The following is a 27,176-nucleotide window of genomic DNA, read 5'->3' on the forward strand; positions in this document are numbered from 1 at the left end:
AAAATAAGGGGGGGGGTTGTTGGGGAAGCCTGAGACCTTCCAAGCTGAAAGAGTTAGGGAATTGGATAGAATTAGGTTGTGAGGGGAGCCTATTGGATCGAGGAGAAGAGAAGGGAAAGAAGGGAGGAGAACCGGAAAATCTGTTGAGAGCCCTAGGAGAGGAGGAAACCGAACCTGAGACTGCCAAAACGGGGTCACTATAATCAGGGTTGCTTTTTGGTCTCTGACCTGGGCTAACGTCCTGTTGATTAGGATGAAGCGGGGAAAGGCGTAGTTGAATATCTGATTTCAATCTTGTAGTAATGCATCTGTTGCACACGGCCAAAGGATCTGGGCGCCAGCTGAAGAAACGTGGTAATCGTGAATTGAGACGAGAAGCAAAAAGGTCTGTGTGAAACGGACCCCATTTGTTGGAGAGAAGATGGAAAATGGAAGGATGGAGTTTCCAATCGCTGGAGTCTTTGAGGTGACTGGAGTGCCAGTCTGCTACAGAAATTTGGGAACCTGGTAGGTACTCCGCTTGAAGAGAAAAATTGTGGGATAGACAACATTCCCAAAGGTTTTTTGCTAGATGAGCCAGGGGTTTTGACCTGGTGCCTCCGAGATGATTTTTGTAACGAACTGCGGAAACGTTGTCCATACGGAGAAGAATGGAGCATTGCACTTTGTGTTTTGCAAGGCTTTTGATTGCAAAGGAGCCTGCAAGCATCTCTAAACAATTTATGGGCAATTTGGACTCCTTTGGAGACCATGTACCTCCAGTCGATATTTGACCACAACGGGCGCCCCAACCTGTTAGGCTTGCATCTGATTCTAATACAAGATCGGGCGCTGAGTGGAAGATGGTCCAATGGTGTATCCATCATTGGATTTCTAAGCGAGAGTCTGTGTCTAATTTTATTAGATCGTAGAAGGCTAAGCCTTTGCGGAGATGGAGGATTTTTAGACATTGGAGAGCTCGATAGTGGAGAGGAAATAAAGCCTGGATAGAGCAGGAAAGAATACCTACTATCCTTGATAGTAGTTTTAGAGAGATTTGGTCTCTGAGGAGAACGTGGCGAAGTTCTTTTTTGATGGAAATTACTTTTGAATGAGGAAAATGGAGGGTAGCAGAGGAAGAATCTATTAGCAAACCTAAGAACTATATCCCTATCATTAGGGATTTTTCTGAGTTTATGAGGAAACCTAGGTCCGAAAGAAGAGAGCTGGCGAGTTGAAGATGAGAATGAAGAGTCTGAACATTTTGATTCATGAGTAAGATATCGTCCAGACAGATTATCAATCTGATACCTAGAGATCTGAGATAAGTGACGATTGGTTTCATGGTTTTCGTAAAACACCAAGGGGCTGAGGAAAGACCGAAAGGAAGGGAAGAAAATTGATAGGTTTTGGATTGCCACTGGAAATGAAGGAATTTCCAGTGAGAAGGATGAATAGGAATGGCTAGGTAGGCATCTTGTAAATCTAATCTCAAGAGCCAATCGTGTTGGAGCAAGATATCTCTGAGATGGATTATAGTTTCCATTGAAGGATTTGAGGTTGATTACAGGTCTTAACTTTTTGTTTTTCTTTTGGACGAGGAAGAGAGAGCTCATGAACCCTGTGGGATCGGGTAGAGTGAGTTGGATAGCTTTGTTGTGTAAAAGAACTTGAATTTCTGTAGAAATAAAATTGGACATTTCCCTTGAGAATCTTGGGGGGGAGGAAGAGCATCTTGAAAAGGAGGGGAGTAGAATTCTATGGTATAACCCTGAACAGTATTTAGTACCCAAGGGTCTGTTGTGATAGAACACCATTTTGGAAGGAAGAATCAAAGGCGCCCTCCTACAGGAAGGCCAAAATATTGGCTTATCTTGAGGATTATTGGTCCTGGTATATCATTGTCCGCAGCCGCGAAAACCTCGGGATCTCTGAGGGTAGAACTGGGGTTTGTAATCCTGGGTGTTGAAGGACGAATTGAAGGAAGAATTGTAGGAGCCTCGTGATCCCTGGTTATGATAGGGACGGCCGGTAAAGCGGCTCCTGCCTCTACCGGCCTGTGCAAAAACCTGTTGATTAAACACTTTCTTTAAATTTTGTTGAGCTTTGTCATTGGTCAAAAAGGTGGAAACGTAGCAGCTAAGATCCTTGATGAAAGAATCAATGAAAAGTTGTCCTTCTGTTGGTATTGCCGGATCAAGGGTAGCTAGATTTGCGAGCTTGGGGTCTAATTTCAAGAGTAAGCTTTTCTTTCTTTCGTGAATGATGGCAAAATTTGCATTGCCCAGGAGACAGAAAGCCTTTTGAACCCAAAGGGAAAGGTTTGTAGGGTTTACCTCAGAATTGTCAAGCCTGGCCGATTCCGCCAGGTCGAATATACGGGCGAGAGGCCCAACCACATCCAGTAACTTGCCTTGGCAAGTTGTCCAAGCTTTATCTACCCCTTTGCGGTGATCTCTGCCAAATTTTGAAAAGAAAGTGATCAAAGACTGATCAATAGAAGGAGTTGTAGTGATGTGAGAAGGTAAAGAAGGTCTGGGGCATTCAGACTTTAGCTTTGCACAAGTTTGTTTGTCAAGGTGAAGACGGAGACGTGAAGAAATATAGTCACCGACATGGGAAGCAGGAAGCCATTCTGTAGAATTGGGATGGTGGATGAGTGTAGGATCAAACATGGGTATACCATCAGAATCCAGAATAGAATGAGGTTCGGAATTGGATCATTTTATTTTCTTTGAGGGAGGAGGAGAGGAAGTGGTGTACGAGGCGTCGGAATGGATTAATTCATCTAAGTCATCGTCAGAGTCCAATATCTTAGATATTATTATCTTTTTGGGCACATTATCAATATTTTTTGTTTTGAGTTTACATTTAGAATGTAAAACTCCAGTCTTTGTATTAGTAGAAGTATTCCCCTCCTTACGAGGGGGCCTTGGAGGAAGTAAATCCTCAATCTGTGGTGAGGAAGATTCACCTATCAATTGTGCGCCTTTGGAAGATTAATTTTTTGGTGTAGGAGACAGTTTATGTTTTCTGCTTTCCCCCGCGGAATGGGCCATTAAAGTATTGGACATAATGGGGGTCATTCCGACATTGGCGGGCAGCGGGCGCCGCCCGCCAAGCGGGAACCGCCAATTGGCCGCTCCGAGGTCAAAAGACCGCGGAGGCCATTCAGACTTTCCCGCTGGGCCGGCAGGCGGGCGCCCGCCAAGGGAGCGCCCGCCGGCCCAGCGGGAAAGGCCCTGCAACATTGAAGCCGGCTCCGAATGGAGCCGGCGGTGTTGCAGGGGTGCGACTGGTGCAGTTGCACTCGTCGCGATTTTCACTGTCTGCTATGCAGACAGTGAAAATCATGCTGGGGCCCTGTTAGGGGGCCCCTGCACTGCCCATGCCAGTGGCATGGGCAGTGCCGGGGCCCCCAGGGGCCTCACGACACCCGTTCCCGCCATCCTGTTTCTGGCGGTGAAAACCACCAGAAACAGGCTGGCGGGAAGGGGGTCGGAATCCCCATGGCGGTGCTGCTTGCAGCGCCGCCATGGAGGATTCTCCCAGCCGGGGGTAATCCGGCGGGAAACCGCCAGACCCGGCTGGGCGACCGCGGCTTTATAGCCGCGGTCGGAATGCCAGATGAAGCACTGCCAGCCTGTTTGCGGTGCTTCCGGCGACCTCCACCCTGGCGGTCATAGACCGCCAGGGTTGGAATGAGGGCCAATATGTCTGATGGAATTTTCAATGTTTTTAGACATTTTTCTCATGGAAGCTTGAACAGCTTGTTGTACTGAAGACTGAATAAAATCTGTCAAATCCTGGTTAAGAGCCTCCCCATCATCAGTATTAATAGGTGTTGGAGGAGAACTGTCAATCTCCATTGCAACAATATAAATTTGGTAGAGGTTTCAGAAAAAAACAGCAGATAAATGGTTAACGCAGCGAATGGAAATGTGGGCGGAAAGAAGTAAATTAGTCACTCCCCTGAGGCGTGTTTTGGGAAAGCAGAACGTCCGGGGTATGCCGAAGGCAGGTTGGTCGCACCCCTTTGAAGAGGAATTGGCGTGTCCCAAAGGCGTGTTGCTGGTGAAGACCAGCAGAAAGCAGTTGTCGGAGGAAACAAGGAAGCGGCTCATGTAGCGCGTCTGAAAGGCGACGAAAAGACGGGCCTGAGGCAGACAGCGAGCGCGACGGTATATGCCATTGGAACGCGTGAGCGAGGCCTGCCGAGTGAGGAAGGGGGGGGTGAGAGGTTCAAGTAGCGAAGGCTTGGTAAATGGAAATAGCGCACGAAGTGCAGAATATATTAAGGAACGAAGCAGAACGTTCATATAGTAACTTAAACAAACAATGCAAGTATAAGCAATAAGAAAATATTATGACAGAAATATAAAAGGGTACTTAGCTTGACTGCGAGCAGCAAGAAAAGAGGGCTGCTAGCAGTCAAGGGTGTACTATATACTACTAGCTGGTATCCTATTGGTGCTTACTGTGTCTATGTTTTCTCTCCCCATTGGCTAGCTTGTTGCTAAGCCCATTGGGATTTGTAGTTTCTTGACTGCTGCTATTTTAATAAAGCAAGTTAAGAATGCATAATAGGAGCCTCCGGTCTTGACATAAAATTCAGAATCTCTTGTCATTTTAATTTGAAGAATCAATAATTTTCAACATAGTATAAAGGGTGTAAGTAGTCTGATTGATAGCACCTTCAGATCCTCATTATTATTAGGAAATACTGTCTTCTTTGACAACTGCTGCATAGAATGTTCACTGCTCACTCGTAATCTCTAATACTTGAACTTCGACTGTTTGTTTGAGAGTGGGGTTTTAACTTTCATTTTAAGATTTAAGGTCTTTTTTTAGGGTTTGATTGACAGAGTAGTGACCCTGGGGGGCTGATGGAGTACATTACCTCCACCATTCCCACAGTACTCCGTTTGCCAAATTTAGAGAGGACAGTCGGCCCCAGCAGTCACCTCTGTACAATTAAAGAAACCATTGTCATAGTAGTTCCTTTCAATTTGTACTAAAACTTTGGTTGATGGTCTCTGTCAGTTATGGAAGCTGTTCACTAAACCTTTTACGATTTGTTTTTAAGAATCAATCCAAAAAAATGATTACCTAATGACACCCACACCCTGGGAGTTTTCTCTATGGGGTGGGGTCATTATTGTTTTTTCCTGTCCCTCACTACCAGGTTTTTCTTGAGAGTGATGGACACGAGATAAAAAACAGACATTACAGCATCTGTGCTATATAGGGCGGGTATTTTAATGTCCTTCCTCCGTCTACCCTACTCTGTTGGAGGAAATATTCCATTGACGGAGCCAACGGGGGCTTTGTTGACAGAATATTAAAAAGAAAAATGTCCGCCTGTCTCTAAATGAGGTGGGCAGACCAAAGGTTTGGCAAGCAGAGTACTTACTCTGTCACGTTTACAATAGGTACCCTGTCACTCAAACTCTAACTTGCGCCCTTCTTTACATACAACAGTTCCATCTCTCATACCTTTCACAACAACAATTGAAGCCATCCCTTCCAAAGGAAAGAGTTTCTTTGTAAAAAAGAAATAACACGGGTATTCATTAAACTCACAAAAACCTTCTACAATAACATGAACGTATGATTCAAAGTGTTATCATACTTCTCTCAGTCAAACCCACAGGAAAGCTGTACCTCCAAAATAATCCCTTTTCAAACCTGTAGGGTTTTCATGAAGTGCCTAGTAAAAGGCAGGAACAAAATGTTCAAACAATCCCCTCATAATTTCTCCACAAAGTAGGTCGAGTGACTAAGTTCAGTTTCAAATAAAAATGTGTCACCTGAATATCCTGACTTTAAGCACCAACGGTTTTTCCAGAGACACCTCTCAAATTCTCCAAGTTAAATCCTAGATGAAACCACAAGCAAACCATAATGTTGCTTCACATGTATCTGTTAATGCTAACAAGCAACAGGTCTAGCTTCTTTTATGTGCATGTTTATTGGCTGGATGCAATAACACAAAGCTTACAGAGAAGCTCCCAAATACTTATACTGGTCAGGTGGTACGCATTGCCAAGCAAGTTAATTTTTGAGTTTAGATGTTTTACGCTATGTCCTTAACTATACAGGCCACTGTAGTAATTTACCTATGCTATTTAGTCTTATAAGTTGTAATGGTCTATTCTCTCTCAGCATTTCTCCATCCCTTCTGTCATTGTACATTCAATACCAGTGACAGCTTAGAACAATAGTGCTCTTACCTCAGATTCCCAGAGGAGAGAGAGATGGATTAAAGATCATCACTTATCACTTTTTACAGTGTGCACTTCTTTTATGCAAAATATTAAGGCTGGCAACGAGGATGGGATGGCTGCTCAGGGGACACTTGTAAATGCTCTCCACCCCTGTTGAGCTTGACTCTCTTCGGACTGATATCTGTAGAATGCAGCCAATGGCACTGTTCCACTGCTTCACCTGTAATGCTTTTGCTGCTCTCTCATGATTGCCATTATGGTGGACTCATTGTTCCTACTCTGTGAGTCATGTCAGGTGGCTCTAGCTGCTACTAATTGCACCTGACTGTGTCCTTGCCTTGACTTGAAACTCTGTTTGACGTGATTGCTCTGCATTTCCTCAAAGTTATGAAGCTAGTAGTCACGGAGATCTCTGTGCTTTTATTTTGATGTATCTTGACAGTTTTCACACATCATTTGTGCCTTGATTGGTGCAGATTGTGACTTTGCATTTTATACCACAATGCAAAGTGATTCATAGTGTGACAAGCATTTGTTTAAAAGTCAGACGATTCTTCATTGTGTCCCTATGCTCTGTGTAGATTTTCTAGGGGGAATTTACTTAGTTTGACAGGCTGTGGTGTACGGGTTTTCCAGACATGTTGTTGTGCGCAGTGCTTCTGGACACAGTGTTTCATGCAGCATTTGGTCAGGCCGCTAATCTCCACTCATGTTAGCACGCCCGCATTCTTTTGAAGAAGTTGTACGTTTTTCGTCTTGGCACTTATTACATGAGGAATCTTCAGCAGACGTCCTTCTGTGTTTCCCAAGTATTCTTGCCTGGTGTGCTGCGTGATCTCTACTTATGCATACCTTCAGAACGAATTGCTTATTTGTGCAATCAGTCCTTGTTGGTAGAGTGCTAACACACCTTTCCTATTGTCTTCCTGAAAAGTAACCCAAAGTTTGTTACAGTGTCAGAAATTAAATGAGTGCACATAAGCATTTACAAACGTTCTGTGTGTCTTTACTGTGATACACTCACCAAGTGAATTATTTGATGTGACAGTTCTGTTGATTATTTGGGACATGCCATTTCCAAGGGTGGTTTCAAACCTAACATCAATTCGGTAGAAGTAATACACAATGCTCCCCAACCCACAAACAAGGATGAATTAAAATATGTTCTTGGTTTTGGGGAATATACTTCTAAACTAATAAAATATTTGCAGATATTGCTGACACTCTTAAGAACACTCCTAAATAAAGGAGTTTCATTTTCTTTGAATTTAGATTGGCAGGCAGCTTTTGATCAGATCAAAGAAGCCATAATCGAATCACTCTTGTTGGGTAACTTTGATGTATATTACAAGACCATATTGACCACAGACGCCAGCATGAAAGGTCTTAGAGCCACTTTGTCTCAGGTTGTTGGGAAAGAAGTGATAATAGTAGCATTTATATCGTGCTCTTTGAATTGTACTGGACAAAATTAATCCACCACTGAAAGTGAGACCCTTGCTTGCACAAGGGCCAATAAACACCTTAGTTTCTTTTTATGGAGTTTGCATTCCACATTAAGAACCATAAGCTCCTTACATTCATGTTTTCCACCAAAGGAATTGTACATGCCACACCGCAAACAGGCAAATCGGTGCCGGGATTAGAAGGCTATAATTGCAATATGGAATATGTTCCAGGTACATGCAACTTTGCTGCTGATTCCCTTTCCCGTATGTCTTTGAAACTTTGTTATGATGATTCATATGATAGCGATCCTGTATTAAACATTTCTGGCACTGCTATTGTAACCAATTAATGAAAAATAGGCATGGAGAGGATACCATTTCAACCTATGGTAAAAGAAAAGATTTTGAATGGTTGGCCTGCTAAGTGTAATTAAACACCCAATGATGTTAAGTGCTTTTGGGATGTTAGGAATGAACTGTGTTATGGGCAATAAAATCTACAAAGGAAACAAGTTGGTACCTGCCAACGATTTGTGGTACAGGATAGCGGAGTTAGCCCATGAAGGTCATTTGGGCAGACATTTGACCAAGGCATGAGAACATTATTGGTTCCTAGAAACTGATGCCCTGAATAAGAATATAGGCTAGTATTGTGAAAGTTGCTCGTACAATGACAAAACTGAAGTCACCAGAAAAGTTCTTATTTCACCTGCTGAAGTCCTCGATAAACTGTGGCGTAAGTTAGCAATGGCTAATATAAGACCTATTAATCACTCTTCTGCACTTAAGACTTATTTAAATGCACTACTGGATTATTATTCACATTGGACTGGTACACAGCAAGTAAATAGCATAAACACATCTACTATGAGTAAAATCTAAAGTGACACTTTTCACATGGATGGTGTACCCGGTAATGAAAACGGTGTGTAATTTATGTTGAAAGAAATTAGAAATTTCTTGTCAAAATTATCTTGAACGCACATGAAACAGACCTCTATTGCCCTAAAGCCAATGGGTTGGTTGAAGGAGTAAATAGAATGTAGAAGTAAAGTATACAAAGAACATATGCATCGAGGATTCTAGTTAATTATGCTACCCGAGAGCTGGTCGTATCATACTTTTCCCTACCTGATTACAGGAGTGCTCCCTTTGTAGCATTAAAAGGTGGACAGCATCGTACTATATTATCATTGAGTTGGATTAACTGAGGTAATCCAGTATGGGTGAATAAAAGTGAGAGGAGTAGAAAAGTTTTGCCCACCAAAAGAAGTAGAAATCAAGATACAGTAACCAAACTAGGACTGTCTAATGGTTTATTCCGTCAATGCTTCCCACTTCCTTCTGTCACTGTACATTAAATACGAATGACAGTTTAGAATGTTGGTGGCCTGACAGATTCCCAGACGAAAGCCCGGAAAGAATTGGAATGTAAGTCACCTACATACCTTATGGATTTCTTTTCTTCGCAAATGTAACAATCATGCCTCTTTAAAAGTTCTTGAAATTTACCATTCATTGCTGTCCACGGCCCCAACTTTTTCTTCCCTGAGAAACCACTGCATTATAGAAAAGCATAGTGCTACAACACAGGCCAGCAGGTCGAAATACAAAGGGAGAGGGACACCAGACGGGTAAATTGGGAGGCAGGATCGTCCGCGGGGAAGCCTGTCCTTTACCTCTGGCCTACTTCCAAAATTGAACATGTTGTTCCTCCCAACATTACTAGAAGTCTAGATTAACAGCTAAAATAATCACCTCTCCCTCGACTTTACCTTGAACTACTTTGAGTCTGCTCCTCGACTCGACAATCCCTTGATTATGCCTGCGTTTGGCGGCGCTAGTGGTTGGCGTTGAGCTTGAAAGTTTGGGCGCGTATGTGGTTTTTTTTCTCCGATCGACGACTATTGGATCAACTAGTCTTGCCTGCGCCGGTTTACCAGCGTGCTGTAGCTCTGGTCGGATTGGCGGCGCCTGTGATGACTGCACGTGTTCCAGAGATGACGGAAGTAGAAGCGGCAGTCCCGCGGGCAGGGGGTGAGCGGAGGACAGTGTTGAGGAGGAGGGCATGGTTATAGGGTGACTCCCCGCCATGGTGCATGCGGCTGCTTTTAATGTTGATCCTCAATGCTTATTGATGTGGCAGTGCCAAGGCCCTGTACAATGATAGGAAGTGTGTCTGTGTGCCCTAGTGGCTGCTGCTACCTCTAGTAGTGAGATACTGGAAGTTGCTATACTCCTGAACACGTGGGTCTGAAGCCTTAATGGTGCAATCCTATATGGGAAATGTTTCCATGTTTTGTCTGATGACCACTGAGGTGTGGTTATCGTATTATTAGATGTAGTGTGATGGATGAAGTGTGGGAGATAAGCACGCAGTTTAAGCTTTTTTAGTAAGCTGACAGCTTTGAGCATCTCTGCAGGTCTCCGTATGGTATTTTTTTATTTCCATAGTCCACTTAGCTGGTTACTGAACTGGGTTGTCTATTCTGAGTTATTGTTTATGTTCCTGAGCAGGCATAGGTTGGAATAAATCATGGATCAGACATCTGTTGGAATACACCGTACTACTACCATCCCATATCTCATTGCCATTGTGAGATGTCAAAATCTTACCTAGTATGTGCAGTTGTTTGTCACGTTGCATGCTGGTATTTTTGTTGTCTATGTCGTAAGGGCGGTTTTAAGTGGATGCTGTTTTTTAAGCCAACTGGTGCTGCTTGCTGTGACTTTAAACCAATTGGCTATAATAGAAAAGTGATACTTGAAGATCTTACATGCTCATTACTGGTATTTGAAAACGTGGGAGACACGGCTGATTGTCTTGTGTCCAGAGCTATGTAGCAATCGTGAGTCTTGTTCTGCTTGTGGTCTGTACAGCAATTATGTTAGACGTTCTAGCCGGTCAGCCAGACTGTGCCATTTGGTGCTGAAACATGTTCAATCCTGTGTTTGTTATTGTCACATTTAGTCCAATCAAACTATTTCATGGGAATACCTATGTTGCTCAGTTGCATAATGTGCTACCTATTATTTGCATGTAGGCAAACTGCATTCCCTGATTACCTACTCGCGTCATCAAACCATCCATGCTGCGTTCCGTCAGTACGACCTTTCTTTCAGGCTCGATGTGAGAGGTTTCTTTTTCCTGCCCAGCCAGGATTTCTCCAAGCAAAAAAGTGGATCCCAAACATTTAGTACGTACCGACTCCCTTCTCCCCATTTTGGGTGATGTGAGATGTTGACTGTAAAGCTGTGGTTATCCAACTACCACATTAAACCTCCTAACAGGCTGACTTAATACAGTGTACAATGTTTATAATAGGATCTTAAGCTTAATCAGGAATATCCTACGCTATATGGTCAGAGCCACCTTTTTTCTGTCATAGGCTTACCTTTAACAACCCAATGGCCATTTCAAGTGAACCAATTGTATTAAGACACTCGAAACAATGGTTTGTAAAAGGAACGCTCTGCCCTGGAAAATAGTGTCCCTTCTGACCATTACGCCAAATGGTAACCTTATTATTACTAGGCCTGGCACACTTTCCAGAGGGCCGAGTAAACCTGTTCTTCATCAGCTAGCCTTTATTAATACATTCTTTAGAGTCTATGATGGCAGAATCTCCTTAAACTCCATCTCAAACCTATCTTTATAACAAGGGGCCAATAAACTGTTGATGGACTCTTTAGTAACTCCTATGTTGGTACTGGAGTGAATAAAAACATTTCCTGCTCCTTTAAATCTGTTTGCAGACACAATGGTTTTATTTCCGCTTCATCCAGTGACCAATTTGCTGACAGCAGAGGGGTAGAACTGAATAAGACTTCATGGCTAAATAATTTTTTAGCAAATCTTCAACTCAGTTTTGTCCGTATTAGACTAGTATTTCCAAAATAAATTACATTGCATAAATTACTTAGTCTCACTTGACGAGCCGACAAAAGCTGTTGCCGTTATACAAAGCCATGTCCTGTTTGAATATGCACCCTTGAAGTTCTGGATATAGGCCCAGTAAGATGTATCTCGTTCTAGCATTAAACAAAGGACCCAGAACAACAAGCTTTGAAAGTCGAAGGGGTATGAAAGATTATAAAAGCTTCATATGCTCCAAAAATAAATATTGGGAAATCATAAAGCATCGTAGCTTGATGGAAGATGAGATAGTAGCACAATTACGATTCTAGCTTATTGTGCTCCTGATGATGATACGAATGCTTTCTGGGTTAAGGGGCATTTAAAAGATAAGCAGCAGTACTTTTTTAGCCTCATACCAGCAATACTGAGGTGGATCCAATCGGCGGACCTTATCCTGTCAATCAGGAGCTGATTTGAAACTAACTCTTTATAACTTTCACCTTTAAGAGGGATCATCATGCTGTTCAAAGCCATCCTTGCATTAAGAGTGTGGTTGATTAAGTACCAATAGTCTTTTTTCAAACTGCGAGAACCTGGTTATAAGGTACCCGGGCTTTCACAGGTTACTGGATTCCACCAGTAGCAATTGGACTTGTTTATCACTGATTTTCTGGGGCCACATTACTGTTGGTCCTGGACCCAACATTTTTAGAGCTTCCTTAGATGATGTCCCGCATTGAACACGTTACTTGTTTAGGGACCCAGAATGCATGGTTATCTTGACGAATGGGATCACCTGCAACCTTTGAATCTTGAGGTCCCCTACAATTCCACAGAAGCATGAAGGAGTTGTGTTCATTGGGAGCTTCTCTTGTGCTGGTTTCAGTTGGTCCAGAAGGAATTTGTATCAGCTGTAGATATGGGCGAGATGCTTCAGAGATGTGGATACCTGCGGTAAGAGTCGATTGGTCAGCAGAGACCTGGGTAGACTATGTACCAAGCCGGCCACCTTTTAAAGGCACCCAAACATAGAGTCCAAAGGGACCCACCACTCAGACAGACATGTTTTAATACCTTGCACTCACCTGCATCCATACACCTACATGTACAGTCCAGGTATGTCCCAGACATAATGAAGGTAAAGGACCCCGGTAACATGGCTAGGACCAGTAGGCGTCTTCCCCAAGTTTCACTTCAATAGTATTACTCTGCCTCCGCCATCATTCTCTCATAGTTCAGGTATAGATGGCAGTAGCCACTCTGTGTAAGAGAAACTCACTTTTGTTGTCCTTTCGACCTCAGAGCCTTGCTTGAGTCCCTTGTTTATGGCACATGGGAAACCTCAAAAATATGTTTACATGATTGTAGATCTCATTAGAGAAAAACAAGACAATAAAAGGGGACAAAAGGTGCAGAGGAGGGCAGCACAGCTCCTAGAAGCCGTCAAATCAATCAATCAATCAATCAAGGATTTATAGAGTGCACTAATCACCCGTTAGGGCAGTGGTTCCCAAACTTTTTCGAACCGCGGCTCCCTACATCTATATTTGCCATTGCCCGCGGCTCCCCATTATGTTACTTTTTTTTTTCTTCGGGTGGGCGATGTAAGCCCAGCCTCAGGAGTACTTTAATTATATCAACGAGCATAACATGGATGTTTTGTATGTTTCCTCCTCCCTGCTAGACCACATCTCCTCCAATTCAACCTCTCATTCTTAAACGTCTAAACAATGTAGCCACATCTCCCCCATGTGTCACAATTGCTGTCCTCCATGCACGTGTTTTCTTCTCTGTTTACAACGTCATTACATTGCCTTGACCACACACACATATCACACCTCACCTTTGGTGCACACATTCTGCCTTCAATCTGGACACTTTCTCCTCTAAAACTACTTAACAGTACTTGATCATTCACCAGTGCTTAATTTGTGCTTGTTGTTTCCGGTGCTAAGCAAGGAAGAGAAAAACGAAATAGTGTCACAATGGGAGAAAACAGCTGCAAGAGTGAGCTGAAGGGGCAGGGAGTGGCTTTAAAATCATTGAAGAGGCCTGAGATGGCTTCAGTATTACACTGCCTCAGTATTCAATTTTCGCACATTTAATTGCAGCAGCCACATGGTTAAAAGGAGGACTTTGGGCACCGGCACGTTTTTATTTACAAATTAAGCACTGCCGTTCACACTCCCACTCTGCAGTTTCTTGAGAATTTAGGAGGCACCGCTGCCTTAAATTATTTCAAAGGCTTCAGCTTTTGATAACTGTGCTTTCCAAGTTCCACTTGGTCTGTACCTCCCATAGCCGTTTTTCTGGCATCCCAACGAAAATTGCCTTCCCCTGGCAGTAAGACTCAGTAAGTAATCTGATTTGGGCATGCAAGTGAGGGAGGACTGTGGTCCTATAATTTATTTTTAACAATTTACTAGCATTTAGTAAACACAAATGGGGAAAAAAGGAAAGGTGTGCTTAGTAATAAGAAAAGGGTGGAAGGTTAATCTTTCACAAAGCAGAAATGCTGCAATTTTCCCCTGGACTTGTCATCAACAAGGAACTAATAATTCTAATAATGTCTTCTAACCTAAATAAACAAACTCAACCTCTGTGTGTGTGCTGAATCAAGCTGTTAGCAGTTTTCTTCTGTCCCGAAACTACACAGGGGCCTCGTGCTCGCCCCTGGGAAATATCCATCTGTTTTAAAAACAGAATATTAGTTATTAATAATACTATAATTACTATATCGGTTCTGCTTAGGAGAATTTCCTGCACATTCCTGTGATCTCCGGTCCTGCGGTGCCCTCTCTCTCACCCTAGATTAGAAATCCTAATAATAATAACTATAATTACCTGATTATTGTAAATTCAACAAGGAACACGTCCGATGTGCACTTCAAGAGGATCCCACGGGAGCAATAACATTCCAGTGCTCTCTTCTGAATTTCGGCTTTTATTTAAGAACTAATCACGTTTGGTGAAACCATGCTGCAGAGGGCAAGACCTTGACAGGTGGGGCTTATGTAACTCTCCCACATAAAATGCTAAAGAGTTACTCGGCCGCAAAATACTTTAAACTTGTCGTAAACAGGTCATTTATAAACTGCACACATAAATCTTTTTAAAAATGTTCAATTCATGTTTCCAAAATGTGCGTGGCGCCCCTGGAAACTTTTAACGGCGCACCAGGGTGCCGCGGCGCACAGTTTGGGAACCACTGCGTTAGGGTCTCAAGGCGCTGGGGGGGAGCTACTGGTCGCAGAGCCATGTCTTGAGGCGTTTCCTGAATGTCAAGAGGTCTTGGGTCTGGCAAAGGTGGAGCGGTAGGGAGTTCCAGGTCTTGGCGGCTAGGTGAGAGAAGGATCTTCCTCTGGCGTGGTGCGGCGGATGTGGGGGATGGAGGCGAGGGCGAGGCTGGCGGAGCAAAGATTGCGGGTGGGGGTCTGTCGTTGAGGTAGGCTGGGCCTGTGTCGTGGAGGGCCTTGTGTGCGTGGATTAGGAGTTTGAAGGTGATCCTCTTTGATACTGGTAACCAGTGAAGGTCTCTGAGGTGGGGGGAAATGTGGTAGTGGCGTGGGATGTACAGAATGCGGCGGGCGGATGCGTTCTGGATTCTTTGCAGCTTTGGTAGGAGTTTGATTGTTATTCCTGCATATAAGGCGTTTCCGTAGTCCAATCGGCTGTTGACCAGGGCGTGGGTGACAGTTTTCCTGGTTTTGACGGGAATCCACTTGAAGATTTTGCGGAGCATGCGGAGAGTGTTGTAGCAGGAAGAGGAGATGGCATTGACCTGCTGTGTGGAGTCCAAGATGAAGCCTAGGTTGCGTGCGTGGGTGGTGGGTGAGGGCGCGGTTCCTAGGGAGGTGGGCCACCAGGAGTCATTCCAATTTGAGGGGTTGGTGCCAAAGATGAGGATTTCTGTCTTGTCTGTGTTTAACTTGAGGTGGCTTGATTCCATCCAGCTGGCGATGGCGTGAAGTCCGTTGTGGAGGTTGTTCTTTGCAGTTGTAGGGTCTTTTGTGAGGGAGAGGATGAGCTGAGTGTCATCTGCGTAGGAAACTATGTTGATGTGGTGGGTTTGTGCGATGTTGGCGAGGGGGGCCATGTAAACGTTGAAGAGCGTGGGGCTGAGTGAAGATCCTTGGGGAACGCCACAGATGATTCTGGAGGCTTCTGACAGGAACGGTGGGAGGCGGACTCTCTGGGTTCTGCCTGAGAGAAATGACGAGATCCATTCGAGTGCCTTGTTGCGGATTCCAGCGTTGTGGAGGCGTGTGCGGAGAGTGTGATGACATACCATGTCGAAAGCTGCGGAGAGGTCCAGGAGGATGAGTGCTGCTGTTTCTCCTTCGTCGAGCATGGTCCTAATGTCGTCTGTGGCAGCAATGAGTTCAGTCTCGGTGCTGTGGTTTCTGCGGAATCCGGATTGGGAGGTGTCGAGTACCTTGCTGTCTTCCAGGAACCGGGATAGTTGGCTGTTTATGATTTTTTCAATGACCTTGGCTGGGAAGGGGAGGAGGGAGATCAGCCGGTAGTTCTTGGGGTCGTCTGGGTCTGCCTTTGGTTAATTCAGCAGTGCGTTGATATCTGCGTGTTTCTATCTCTCTGGAAAGGTGGCTGACTCAAAGGAGCTGTTGATGGTTTTGCAGAGGTGGGGGGCGATGAAGATGTTTGCCTTACTGAAGATATGGTGTGGGCAGGGGTCCGATGGTGATCCGGAGTGGATGGAGGCCATGGTGGTGGCGGTGTCCTCTATGTTGATGGGGGGCCAGTTGTGGAGGAGGTGGGTGTAGCTTGGAGCGTTGGGTGCTGGGGTGTTTGTAGTCAGCTGGTGGGTCTGGGGTTTGAAGCTATTGTGGATTTCTTCTATGTTTCGACGGAAGTGGGTTGCCAGTGAGTTGCAGAACTCCTGTGATGGCGGGGGTTCGTGGGAGCAGGTCCTGGGGTGGAGAGCTCATTGATGATGCCGAAGAGCTCTTTACTGTTGTGAGCGTTGGCGCGGTTTTTGAAGTGGGTCCTTTTGGTGGTGCGGATCAGTTGGTGATGTTTGCGTAAGGCATCCTTGAAAGCAATGTGGTTGGAGTTGGTAGGGTCAAGGGGCGAGGTTTTTTCCATTCTGCGACATAGCCGTTTGGATTCCTGTAGTTCTGGGGTGAATCAGCTGGCCTTGATTCTGTGGGAGGTGTTTTTTTTTTTTTTGAGCGGTGTGAGGGTGTTGGCGCAATCTTCTATCCAGCGATGGAGGTTGGTGGTGGCTGTGTTGGGGACCAGGGTCCCAGGGGGTGGGGCCCGGGTGAGAGTGGAGATCAGTTGATCTGTTGATATTTTACTCCAGTTGCGTCAGGGGGGTTGTGTGCGGTGGTGGTGAGTGACTGGTTTCTGGTAGGAGAAGTGGATGCAGCAGTGGTCTGTCCAGCTGAGTTCGGTGGTGTGGCTAAAAGAGACGTGGTTGCTGGCTGAGAAGATGGGGTCGAGTGTGTGGCCTGCGGAGTGGTTGGGTGAAGTGACGAGTTGCTTGAGGCCGAAGTTGTCGAGGTTGTCGATTAGGTTGGTGGTGTTGATATCATTGTTATTTTCTAGGTGGAAGTTTAGGTCACCGAGGAGGATGTAGTCTGTTGAGGCGAGGGCTTGGGAGCTGATGGCATCGGCGATGTCGTTGCAGAACTGCGGTCTGGGTCCTGGGGGTCTGTAAACCAGTGTTCCTCTGAGTGTGTTGTTGGCGTTGATGTGGATTTTGAAGTAGAGGTGCTCGGCGGTGTTGATGGTGTCGTAGGAGTTGGTGGAGACTCTTAAGGTGTTTTTGTGGACTATGGCGATTCCTCCTCCTGGTCTGTTGATTCGGTCTCTTCTGGTGATCTTGTAGTTTTCTGGTATGGCTATGGCTACGTCTGGTTCCGAGGCCGAATTCATCCAGGTTTCGGTGAGGAATGCGACATCGGGCGAGTATGTGATCAGGCGGTCCCAGAGTTTAATTGCATGTTTGTGGACGGAGCGGGTGTTAAGTAGGATGCATCTTATGCGGTTGTCTGTTTTGATTTGGGGTTTGGAGGTTAGGTTGCAGGTGAAATTGCAGGCTTTGCAGGAGAAGGGTCCTTTGGTGCGCATCAGTGTGGACTGGAAGCAGATGGAGGAGCGTCCTGGATTAAGGGCGTGGAGTTCATTGGCAGTGTAAAGGACTTTCAGTTTCAACAAAGGCACATCCAGAAAATTGGATTCTTCTTACTGACACAGTGGTGCAGAATGCTCCAATTCCGAAGATCTAGCTGGATGCTGAGCTGTTTAAAAAAAGTTGTGACGGATCTACTGTGCTATGTGTGCCTTATAGAGTCTTTCCAAAAGCCCCATTGGGAAAAAAAGCTTTCTGATGAGATTTTAGGCAATCGGATGTATACCCACTTGCAAGTAGGCTTCCAGAAGTTTTAAAAACCTGTGTTGGCTCGAAGATTGTTTTGATGTGTTTTTTAAAGACAGAAACCTAACCATTAACAAGGCAATTTTTTTTACCATGTGGCCTATAACTCTTCTAAGAGTTTTAGATCTAAGGAACGTTTTTTATGGTTGTTGCTTTTGAGGGTCTTTAAATTTGATTATCTAAGTGAACAGTTGGTTGTTGATCCTAAATCATCCAAACAAATAAACAGGTGCTGTCAGACCTTGTTTGTTGGGGCCACAGAACAGACAGGGGCTACTTGACCACAACCATAATGGTTGGTGTCATTTGCTTAATGCAGGGACCTATACATCAATGCAGTTTGTATCTTGCAAAATATTTCTTACTGACAATTGTTATTCCTCTCAATTGGTACAAATGGTTCTAGACAGTTTTCTCTCTCAACACAGCCTCTTGTTTACTGGCAGTGAGAAAACTGCCTCAGCGCTGCAGTTGTTGCATGTGCCGTTTGCAGTCACATAGGTGGTGACTCTTAAGCAGTTGTAGGGCTGCAGGGGCTGTGTCGGCCCTGCAGCTCTGATCCTCTCACAGAAGTGAGCAGCACAGCAAGCCTTTGTCAGAGATCACCTGTTTTCTTCAGTTGGGGCTTCCATGCTTTTGGTGGGGAGCCTGCAATAGCGACAATGTTGTCTTCAATAGCACTTTGGGTAGCAGCAGATTGTGTCCGTTGGGTTGCAGCAGAGATGCTGGATGGCATGATGTTATTTAAAGAGTTGTTGCTACTTCATGCAGTTCGCCACATGAACCACATAGAGAGGCTTGGTGGCCCAGCTCAACTCAAATCGGTGCTGAACATAAGACTGCTTCTTCTTGGTGCTCTATACACTGGGAACAGGTAGCACTTCTGCTGAACAGCCTCTCATGCAGGGCCATACACTCTCCTTCTCTCTGAGCAGGCAGGTTTTTAGGCACTAGGCACATAGACAGCTTCCCCAGCATGTTGCTTATGCTTCAAGTGATTTCCCCATGCGTCTGAGTGAGGGGTTGTCATGCAGACCCAGCCCTGGATCACAGCATCTCTTTGAGTAATATGCAGAGCATTCCCTTTGTTGGTCAAGAAAAACTTGGAACTGTAACAAAGTGGTGTGGTTTGGTTTCCACATTCATACTCATTTTCCAGATAGGACATGTTGAGCCACAGTTTAAAGTCTTGGAACCAGTTTTGGGGGTGTCGTGGGGGCACTTGCAAATGATATTTCTTTACTGCAGTACATAATCAGCCTTAATGCAAGGTGATGGCTCTCACAGCAGGTAATTATGATGCTGTTTACAACTATCAGCGGACAGCAAAAAGGGCAGGCCCTGCCTATAAACATTTTCACCATTACAGGCTTCGAAAAGTCTATTTTCCCACTCGCTGTGGCGAGTCAGATTTTATAAGGTCGAGCTGTTTTTAGTAGCTACTCATCATTTCTGGGAGTGAACTTAAGCTGGAAGCAACAGGTGTTCTGTTCATTCAGAAAGTGAATGAGGAGAAAAGATGCCTTTAAATCTTGTTTTTTATCTTCACACATTTGCTGTCTGTTTAAGGACTGAGGTCAAAAGTCAGTTTGTCTTTTTACTAATTGTTTCTTATCCTGGAAAATGGTGTTTACTTTTCTTTCTCTTATCACAGATGTTTTTGTCAAGTGAACTGTCTGACAATCATTGTGAAACTAAAGGCTGTAGGACATAATTTTTTTTTCTAACACACAACATTTTAACAGCTTGTAAATAAATAGTATAAGTATTTCAAAATATGGGGCCTGGCCAAGATGGCGGCCGCAACGGATGCCTGAAACGTAGGCTTTGTCCCGGGCCCAACCAAAAATCCTGACCGGCGCTCCCAGGGAATAAAGGATTGGTGACGTGCACCAGCGGGACCCCTCAGGAGTCAATTGAAGTGTGGAGAGATGACGAGGAGTGACCGAGACGTCCCTGAGGTCCTTCGGTTCGGGAGAGGCCTTGCCGGCCGTCAGAGCCTGGGACTCGGGTGCACGAGAGACGCTGAGGGGCGGAGCCCTGGGGAACATCGCGATCGGGAAAACAGACGACTTCGAGCCCAAGAGGGTGCGGTGAGTGGCTGGGGTCGTCAGCAGGGGGGGCTGTACCAACCAAGAGGCCCGACCTCCCCCACTACCCTCCTCTGGACACCCCGGGATACTGACCCGAAAAAGACGAGGCGAAGACGGCCGCGGTGCTGCCGCCAGCTCTGGAGCAGTGCCCGGCGGTGCGGCGTGGATCTGCTCCCCACCCTTCCTCCTTTGTTGCCGAGCTGATACTGCGGGGGCACGACCGGGAGCCTGGGGGCCTGACGAGGGGCCAACGGGGCTGACCGGAAGGGGCCCAAGCACCAGCCCACAGAGAGAACGGAGAGGGCGAGATGGTCTTCGAACTTAGGCACTGAAATGCCCCCAAAGCCACAAAACAATCAGAATGAATAGGTCGCGCCGTCGGGCATATCGGCTTCAACATTGACTGTTGGTATTGTTTCAAAGGGGTGCTTTCTGAACTTTGAACCTCACCATCTGGGGTGACCTTTGCCGATGTGGAGTGACCTGGCCCGTGCTGGGTGACCTTCCACTGGATCGTGGGTGCAGATCCCTAGGGGAAATGCGACGCGTAGACCAGGCACTAGAGCATTGATCCAGAATACGGCGGAGAGATACCGATTGGAGACCATGGCGGGGAAGTCCAAGACCGCTAAGGCCCAAGAACGTCCTGTACCCGCGGTGCCCGCAAGCGGACAGCAAATAATGCCTAGCCTACAATCCCTAGAAACCACGCTACAAGCACATTCGACCCAATTCGAGAAAATCTTGCAAACGATCATGGACACTAAATCCTCGCTAGAAAACAGAATTGACACAGTATCCCAAGACCTCAACTTACTAAGGGTGGATCACCGTAGCCTGGTGGAGAGAGTCGGAACAGTGGAGGCCACACTGGGCGGGCTGGACCCAATGGTCACAGAGAACCAGAAACTAATCCAATGCTTGGACTCTGAGGTGAAGGTACTTTGGAGATGCGCTGAGGAAGCTGAAGGCAGGTCGCGCTGCAACAATGTTCACTTTTTGGGATTCCCCGAACGTTCGGAGGGGCACAACTCTGAACTGTTCCTAGAGCAATGGCTGATCAAAGAGGTACTGCATGAGGCCCCATCAAAGTTATTTTCTGTGGAAAGGGCACACAGAGTCCCGGGGAGACAACTACCTTCAGGTTCACCATCCAGACCGATGATTGCACGATTCCTAAACTACAGAGACCGAGATGCAATACTTCAACATTTTCGCAGTAAAGGTCCTATTCACACGAGGGGTCCTCTATCACTGCCTACCTGGATTTTACCCAAGAAATTCAGCGACAACGAAATTCTTATATGAAAATCAAACGGCATCTTCGCGAGCTCAATGTTAAATATGCCCTGATGTTTCCTGCTAAACTGAGAGTGATCTCAGACGATCGAACTAATGTGTTCACCACCGCAGAAGACGCTTGGACATGGCTGCACGCCAAAGGAATGGCACAGCCCCAAGAGGGGGCAGGTGATGGTGAAGCATGGCTCACATCACCGGCACGGAGGAGACCCAGGAAGCGCTCTAAGGCACAACCCACCGAAAAACAAGCTGCAACAGAGAAAGCAAAAGTGCTGAAGGAAGCGACTTTGCACACGCAAAACTCCTTCGGTGTGCTACAGGCTAATCTAAGCGACCACACGGACTCTGACTCAGCTAGCTCTGACTCAACGGTTCTGGAGGCGCTGAGGGGTCCGAAGCCCACGCCCAGATCCGCAGATGCACTGCGATTGTCCAGAGGAGGGAACGGGGGAACTCCCTAATTTTTACTGAAGTCCACAACATAACTGTGGAACCTTGAGACTGTGGGGTTGAGTAAGACAGGAATGGCATTGCATTTAAATATAAGCATTAGCTGATTAGCCCTCTCTCCATGTACACTTGTACTATATAATATTGAGCCCGGAGTGAAAGACAGGCTGGGCACCCTGGGAGCGCTGACACGCTTACTATTTGCTTTAATGTTGGAGGCCCCTTACAAGGGCCACTTCCAAATACTACCATGACTCCCCAGAAGCTATCCATATGGATACAGTTTTTCATTTTTAGAAGTGTGCTGTGTTTTTTGCTATCAAGGATGGCAGTTAGAAAAGTGCAAGTATGTCACAGTTTTGGGGGGTTTGAAGGGGTGGGTAGAGGGCGGGAACGGGTTTGTCTGTGTTTACTAGGACTACCTAAATTGCAAAATACACTACTACCGCTGTTAGTCTACAGTAAATTTCAGAAATGGAACAGTATAATTGTTGGTGGAGCCGAAATCTGGAACATAACACACACACAAATATTTTACAAGAGGACACGGTTTAGGGTACATTCCGCATTATGCATGAATACAACATAATCACATGGAACGTGCGGGGTATGGCAGCGCAGGGCAAGAGACAAAGAATTCATACTTACCTCAAACGTCAAAGAATACACATCGCCATCCTACAAGAGACACATCTATTGGAGGCCGATTTGGGCGCACTAAGGGAGCACTGTGGGGGACAGATTATAGGCACATCGTTCTCAGCCTACGCGTTGGGGGTATTGGTGTGGATAGCACAGGGGGTACCGTATGTTCAACACACCCTCAAGATAGATCGGGGGCAGATATGTGGTAATAGAGGGACAATTATAAGGCAGTCAACTCACAATAATAGGGATCTACGCCCCCAACAGTGCGTTGACTGAATTTTGACGCACACTGACACCAGCAATGCTGGTAAATCCCGAAGCGCCGGCTGTGTGTGGGGGGTGACTTTAATAGCACACCGGATATATTGATGGATCGATCACTACCACCCACAGGGAGGTTGACACTTGGGAGCATCACTAGCCCACTGTTGACATGGGCGGGAGACATTGGACTACATGGTATTTGGTGCATCGGACACCCGACACAGAGGGAATATTTATTCTACTTCTCACCCCACAAGGTACACACCAGGATAGACATTATATGGGGGACCCCAGATATATGCTCCCTGATTAAGGACTCTGGATACTTGGCCAAAACACTATCTGTTCATTCTCCGCTAGCGATGTCACTACGATGGGGTAGGAGACGCCCCGTGATCCCCACTTGGCGCCTGCAGGCGGAGGCCCTCCAGGATCAGGCATTTAGGGAAGAACTGAACACAACAATAAGACAATACTGGGAAACTAATAGGGGCTCAACCGAAACAAGAGCGATGGAGTGGGATGCACATAATGTAATTGTTCGGGGTCATTGCCTGTCGGCCACCTGGGGAGTGCAGCACACCCTTCACGTAGAGGTTGCTAAGTTGGAGAAAGAATTAAGAGCTTTGGAAGTTGCGGTGGCTCAAAATGAGGCACCATGCACAGAACTTAGGGCCATGTGTACAAACACATTTTCCCATAGACACAGAATTGGTAAAACCCTTTGATACATCTGGGCCTTAGTGCTCAACGCGTGCAAAATGACGAGGTGGATTTACGGCTTCGCCGGCATGATCAAAATTACCACCTGATGCAATTACAAACAGAAGGTGACAAATCGGGGAGACTGCTGGCATGGCTCCTCCGTGAGGACCGCCAGCAGGCTCCCATAGGGGGTATACGCCTGGATGATGGGACTATGGCCACCAGCCAGGAAGCGATCAACAAAGCGTTTAAGGACTACTATATGGGCTTGTATAGGGGGCAAACCACATGCACTACCCAACAACTGGGATCTGTTCTTGGGGGGGGGGGGGCGTACCTAACACAGTTGTCACAAGTAGACAAGGAGACATTAGAGGCTCCTCTAAAAACGGAGGAGTTGGAGGTGGCCATAGCACAGATGTCCCGAAATAAAGCACCAGGAATGGATGGCTTGCCAATAGAGTATTACCTCACCTATTCGAAACACCTGAAACCCCACCTATTCGCAGAGAGAAGCACTGATAGTAGTCCTTCATAAGCAAGGCCGTGACCCTGCAGACGTTAGGTCGTACAGACCGCTTTCCCTCCTACACTTGGATTGCAAAATTCTGGGTAAAGTCTTGGCAAACAGGCTTGCCCCAATGATACATACCTTAATACATGAAGACCAGAATGGCTTTATTCCAAAACGCATTACATTCCTAAATATCCGCAGACTGCTCAGCGTCATTGGTGATACTCCATCAGGGACATACAACAACGTGGCGATGTCATTGGACATCGAGAAGGCATTTGATACGCTAGGTTGGGACTTCCTGTTTGTCACCATGCATGACATGGGGTTTGGCCCCAATTACATACGATGGGTGCAGACATTATATACAGAACCCAGGGCTAGAGTGGAAACGGGAGGCATTATATCCAATAGTTTCCCCATTAACAGAGGAACCAGACAGGTGTGTCCGCTATCTCCCTTGTTGTTCGCCATTGCGATGGAACCACTGGCGACTAGGTTGCGAGCGGTGGAAGAACAATGGGGGGTGTGCAGATCTGGAGTCCGTCACATCTCGCTCTGTGCGGACGATGCATTGATATACCTGGAAAGAGGGAGCGAGACGATGCCCTCGGTGACTTCCCTGCTAGATGATTGTGGGAGAATATCGGGATTGGTGGTGAACTGGGATAAATCATGTGTGTTTCCACTGACTAATTGGCTTATGGGGGTGAGGTAAGATGCTCCAACGGGACGTCTGAGGTGGTGTTTTGATACATTTAAATACCTAGGAGTTCACATTTATCATAAACCTGGGGATCTGAGAGATGGTAACCTGGGCCGTACGCTGAACTCCATGAAGGGATCTTTGCGCTTTTGGTGATCGCTGTCGCCGTTAGGCAGAGTGGCGGTAGCGAACATGTTACTACTCCCCGCATTCTTTATTATTTTTTGGCTTTACCGGTTGCTGTGCCCAAAAGCTTCTTCCGCGAACTAAACACACTACCAATGGGACTTATATGGGGTAAGGGCAGGATTCGAGTGGTGCTCACCACCCTACACAGATCATTGAGTGAAGGCAGGCTGGGTGCTCCCAACTTCGAACTTTATTTTGCTTCTGAGCAGCTGCAGTGGGTATTAAATTGGATACACAGACCCGAATCGGCAGAATCTGCATGGGCCAGCATGCAGCTACATGGCGTGCTGCTGATTACATGGTTATCAAATAACTTGGTGAGGGGTGCCACTGGTAATCCCTTATTGATAGCTGCACATGAATGCTGGAAACGGTATGTACTAAAGGGCCGCATGAAGCCCCCATACTCTCCCCTTATCCCCCTATGGCAGCTCCCGGGAAGGGTCAACACGTCCGGAGCTTACTCCACTGCCGCTTGGGCAGAAGCAGGGATATTAACAGTAGGGGATTGCTTTGAAGATGCAGTCTTGAAGTCGTTTGAGTCCATGAAGGACTTCATGTCGGTGGGAACAGGTCAATTCATAGCATACTACTCTATATAGGCGCATGTTCCCTCAGTCCAGCCCTCTATGCCCCCACTGTGGCTCCCAGTCAGCCCACTTTTATCATATGGTCTGGGGGTGTGGTCCTTTAGTGGAGTTATGGCGGGAAGTAGTATCTGATGTTTCAGAAATAACGGACCATTTACTTCCGCTAGACCCTAGATCCTGCTTACTGGGTGTTAGAATAAGGGAAAAAAAGCACAGATATATCCATAGGTTTGCAGACCTAGCACTCATAATGTACAAAAGATTGGTTGCAATGAACTGGAAAGCCCCTAAAGCACCAGAACTAAAGATGTGGCGTACCTTGACACTACGTTGGGTGCGTACGGAGCATCAAGTACTACATAGGCTGCGTGACAGGGGCCAGACACACACGGGAAGTGACGCCTGGGAGACATTTGTTACTAGACTAGAGGCTAAAAACGATGAGTGCCCACCATGAATCCAGATAATAGTTTAAAGGCCCGGGGGTAGAGGGTCCTCCGGCCATCACTCCCGCAATTATAGAAAAACGAACACACAAAATACACTCGGAGAGAATACACAAGTAGATTGATACTGTCCCAGCGCAAAGTAAGACCTAAATGGCAAGGTTGAGATGGAAATACAGACGTGCCCTAGAATCACTGCGGGATCACGCTCCCATAATAAAAGACATATCGGGGTCAAGTCAGGGCTTGCGCGTTCCACGATAAACGAACAAACATCCGGAACACACATACGACACGCGTTATTACATAATACCCCACCACCACACGATAATTAGGAAAGAAAGGAACAGACTCCATCATAAGGCTGCTGCCCACAACACCATTAATAACTCATGCTACAGTTGTGTACTAAAGAATGTAAATCCTATCATACGAAATTAGACCTAGGCTGTTGTTAAGTTATCATGTTACTACAGATCAGCTATATCCTGTTATTTCATCAGCTGAATTTATTGTCAAGTATCTGGGCTGAAAATAATAAAAAAGATGTGTTAAAAAAAAAGTTTTCCAAAAATATCAGGAATTACGAAATAACTTTTTTTTGTAATTCAGAAGTATGATGCAAACAAAGATTTAAACAGGAGCAAAACAAATCAGAACACTTTACTTGGTGATGTGCAAATGACAAATATTTGCAGAAACTCTATTTCCAAACATTGTACACTACCTAGTTTTATCAGTAAAACCACATGTCAGTGGGAAATGTTGTGGCAATTTCATTGGAAAATCTACTGATTGCAAATGCGTGTGTATCCACTTCATGCTTCAGGTATGTATTTATTATAAGAAATTGAGTTTAAACATGATTTGAGAAACATTCCTGCCCTCGCCTTGAAGACAATGTGGTTAATGAACTAAGAGGCAAGTCAATGGTCATTTGTGTCCTATACGTGGGTGGATTTGTATTATATATGGAGCAAATGTTTAGCCTAACAAATCAAACAAAGGTGTTTTTTGTACAGCAGAAATGCTGAACTCCCGTATTTGAAGGTGCACTCAATCTGATAAAGAAGAAAATGGCGGTTCAGTGAATTAAAATATTTGTCCAGGATCACATTGAAACCAGTTTATGGGTCAAAAACATTATAATTAGGTCAAGTAAATTATTTGTTACTAGACCTGCAGATCTAGTAACACTTTTGTGATTTTTTTTAGGCCTGCCGTTAGCAACACAAAGTGCTGACTCAGACCCGTTCCTTTACCATTCAAGTGGGGAGTGTACCAGAGGGACAAATCAGCACCCTCTTGCTGAAAAATTACCATAGAATAATGGTAGCTCTTCCTAACTTCAGT

General features: G+C 45.7%; 1 protein-coding gene across 2 annotated transcripts in view; it reads left to right on the forward strand.

Moving 5' to 3' along the window:
- The first annotated feature begins 9,569 nt into the window (after positions 1 to 9,569).
- DPH1 (diphthamide biosynthesis 1) overlaps positions 9,570 to 27,176 on the forward strand; it is a 1,238,545-nt gene continuing 1,220,938 nt past the window's right edge. Inside the window, exon 1 of one of the 2 annotated variants that reach the window (XM_069226145.1) lies at positions 9,570 to 9,691. In XM_069226145.1, the coding sequence (XP_069082246.1) occupies positions 9,634 to 9,691 (58 nt within the window). In that variant the 5' untranslated portion in view covers positions 9,570 to 9,633. The remainder of the gene's footprint in view (positions 9,692 to 27,176) is intronic. The other variant, XM_069226146.1, reaches the window with a different exon arrangement.

This window comes from Pleurodeles waltl, chromosome 3_1 (genome assembly GCF_031143425.1).
Source record: "Pleurodeles waltl isolate 20211129_DDA chromosome 3_1, aPleWal1.hap1.20221129, whole genome shotgun sequence".
In the NCBI taxonomy this organism is placed as follows: Eukaryota; Metazoa; Chordata; class Amphibia; order Caudata; family Salamandridae; genus Pleurodeles; species Pleurodeles waltl.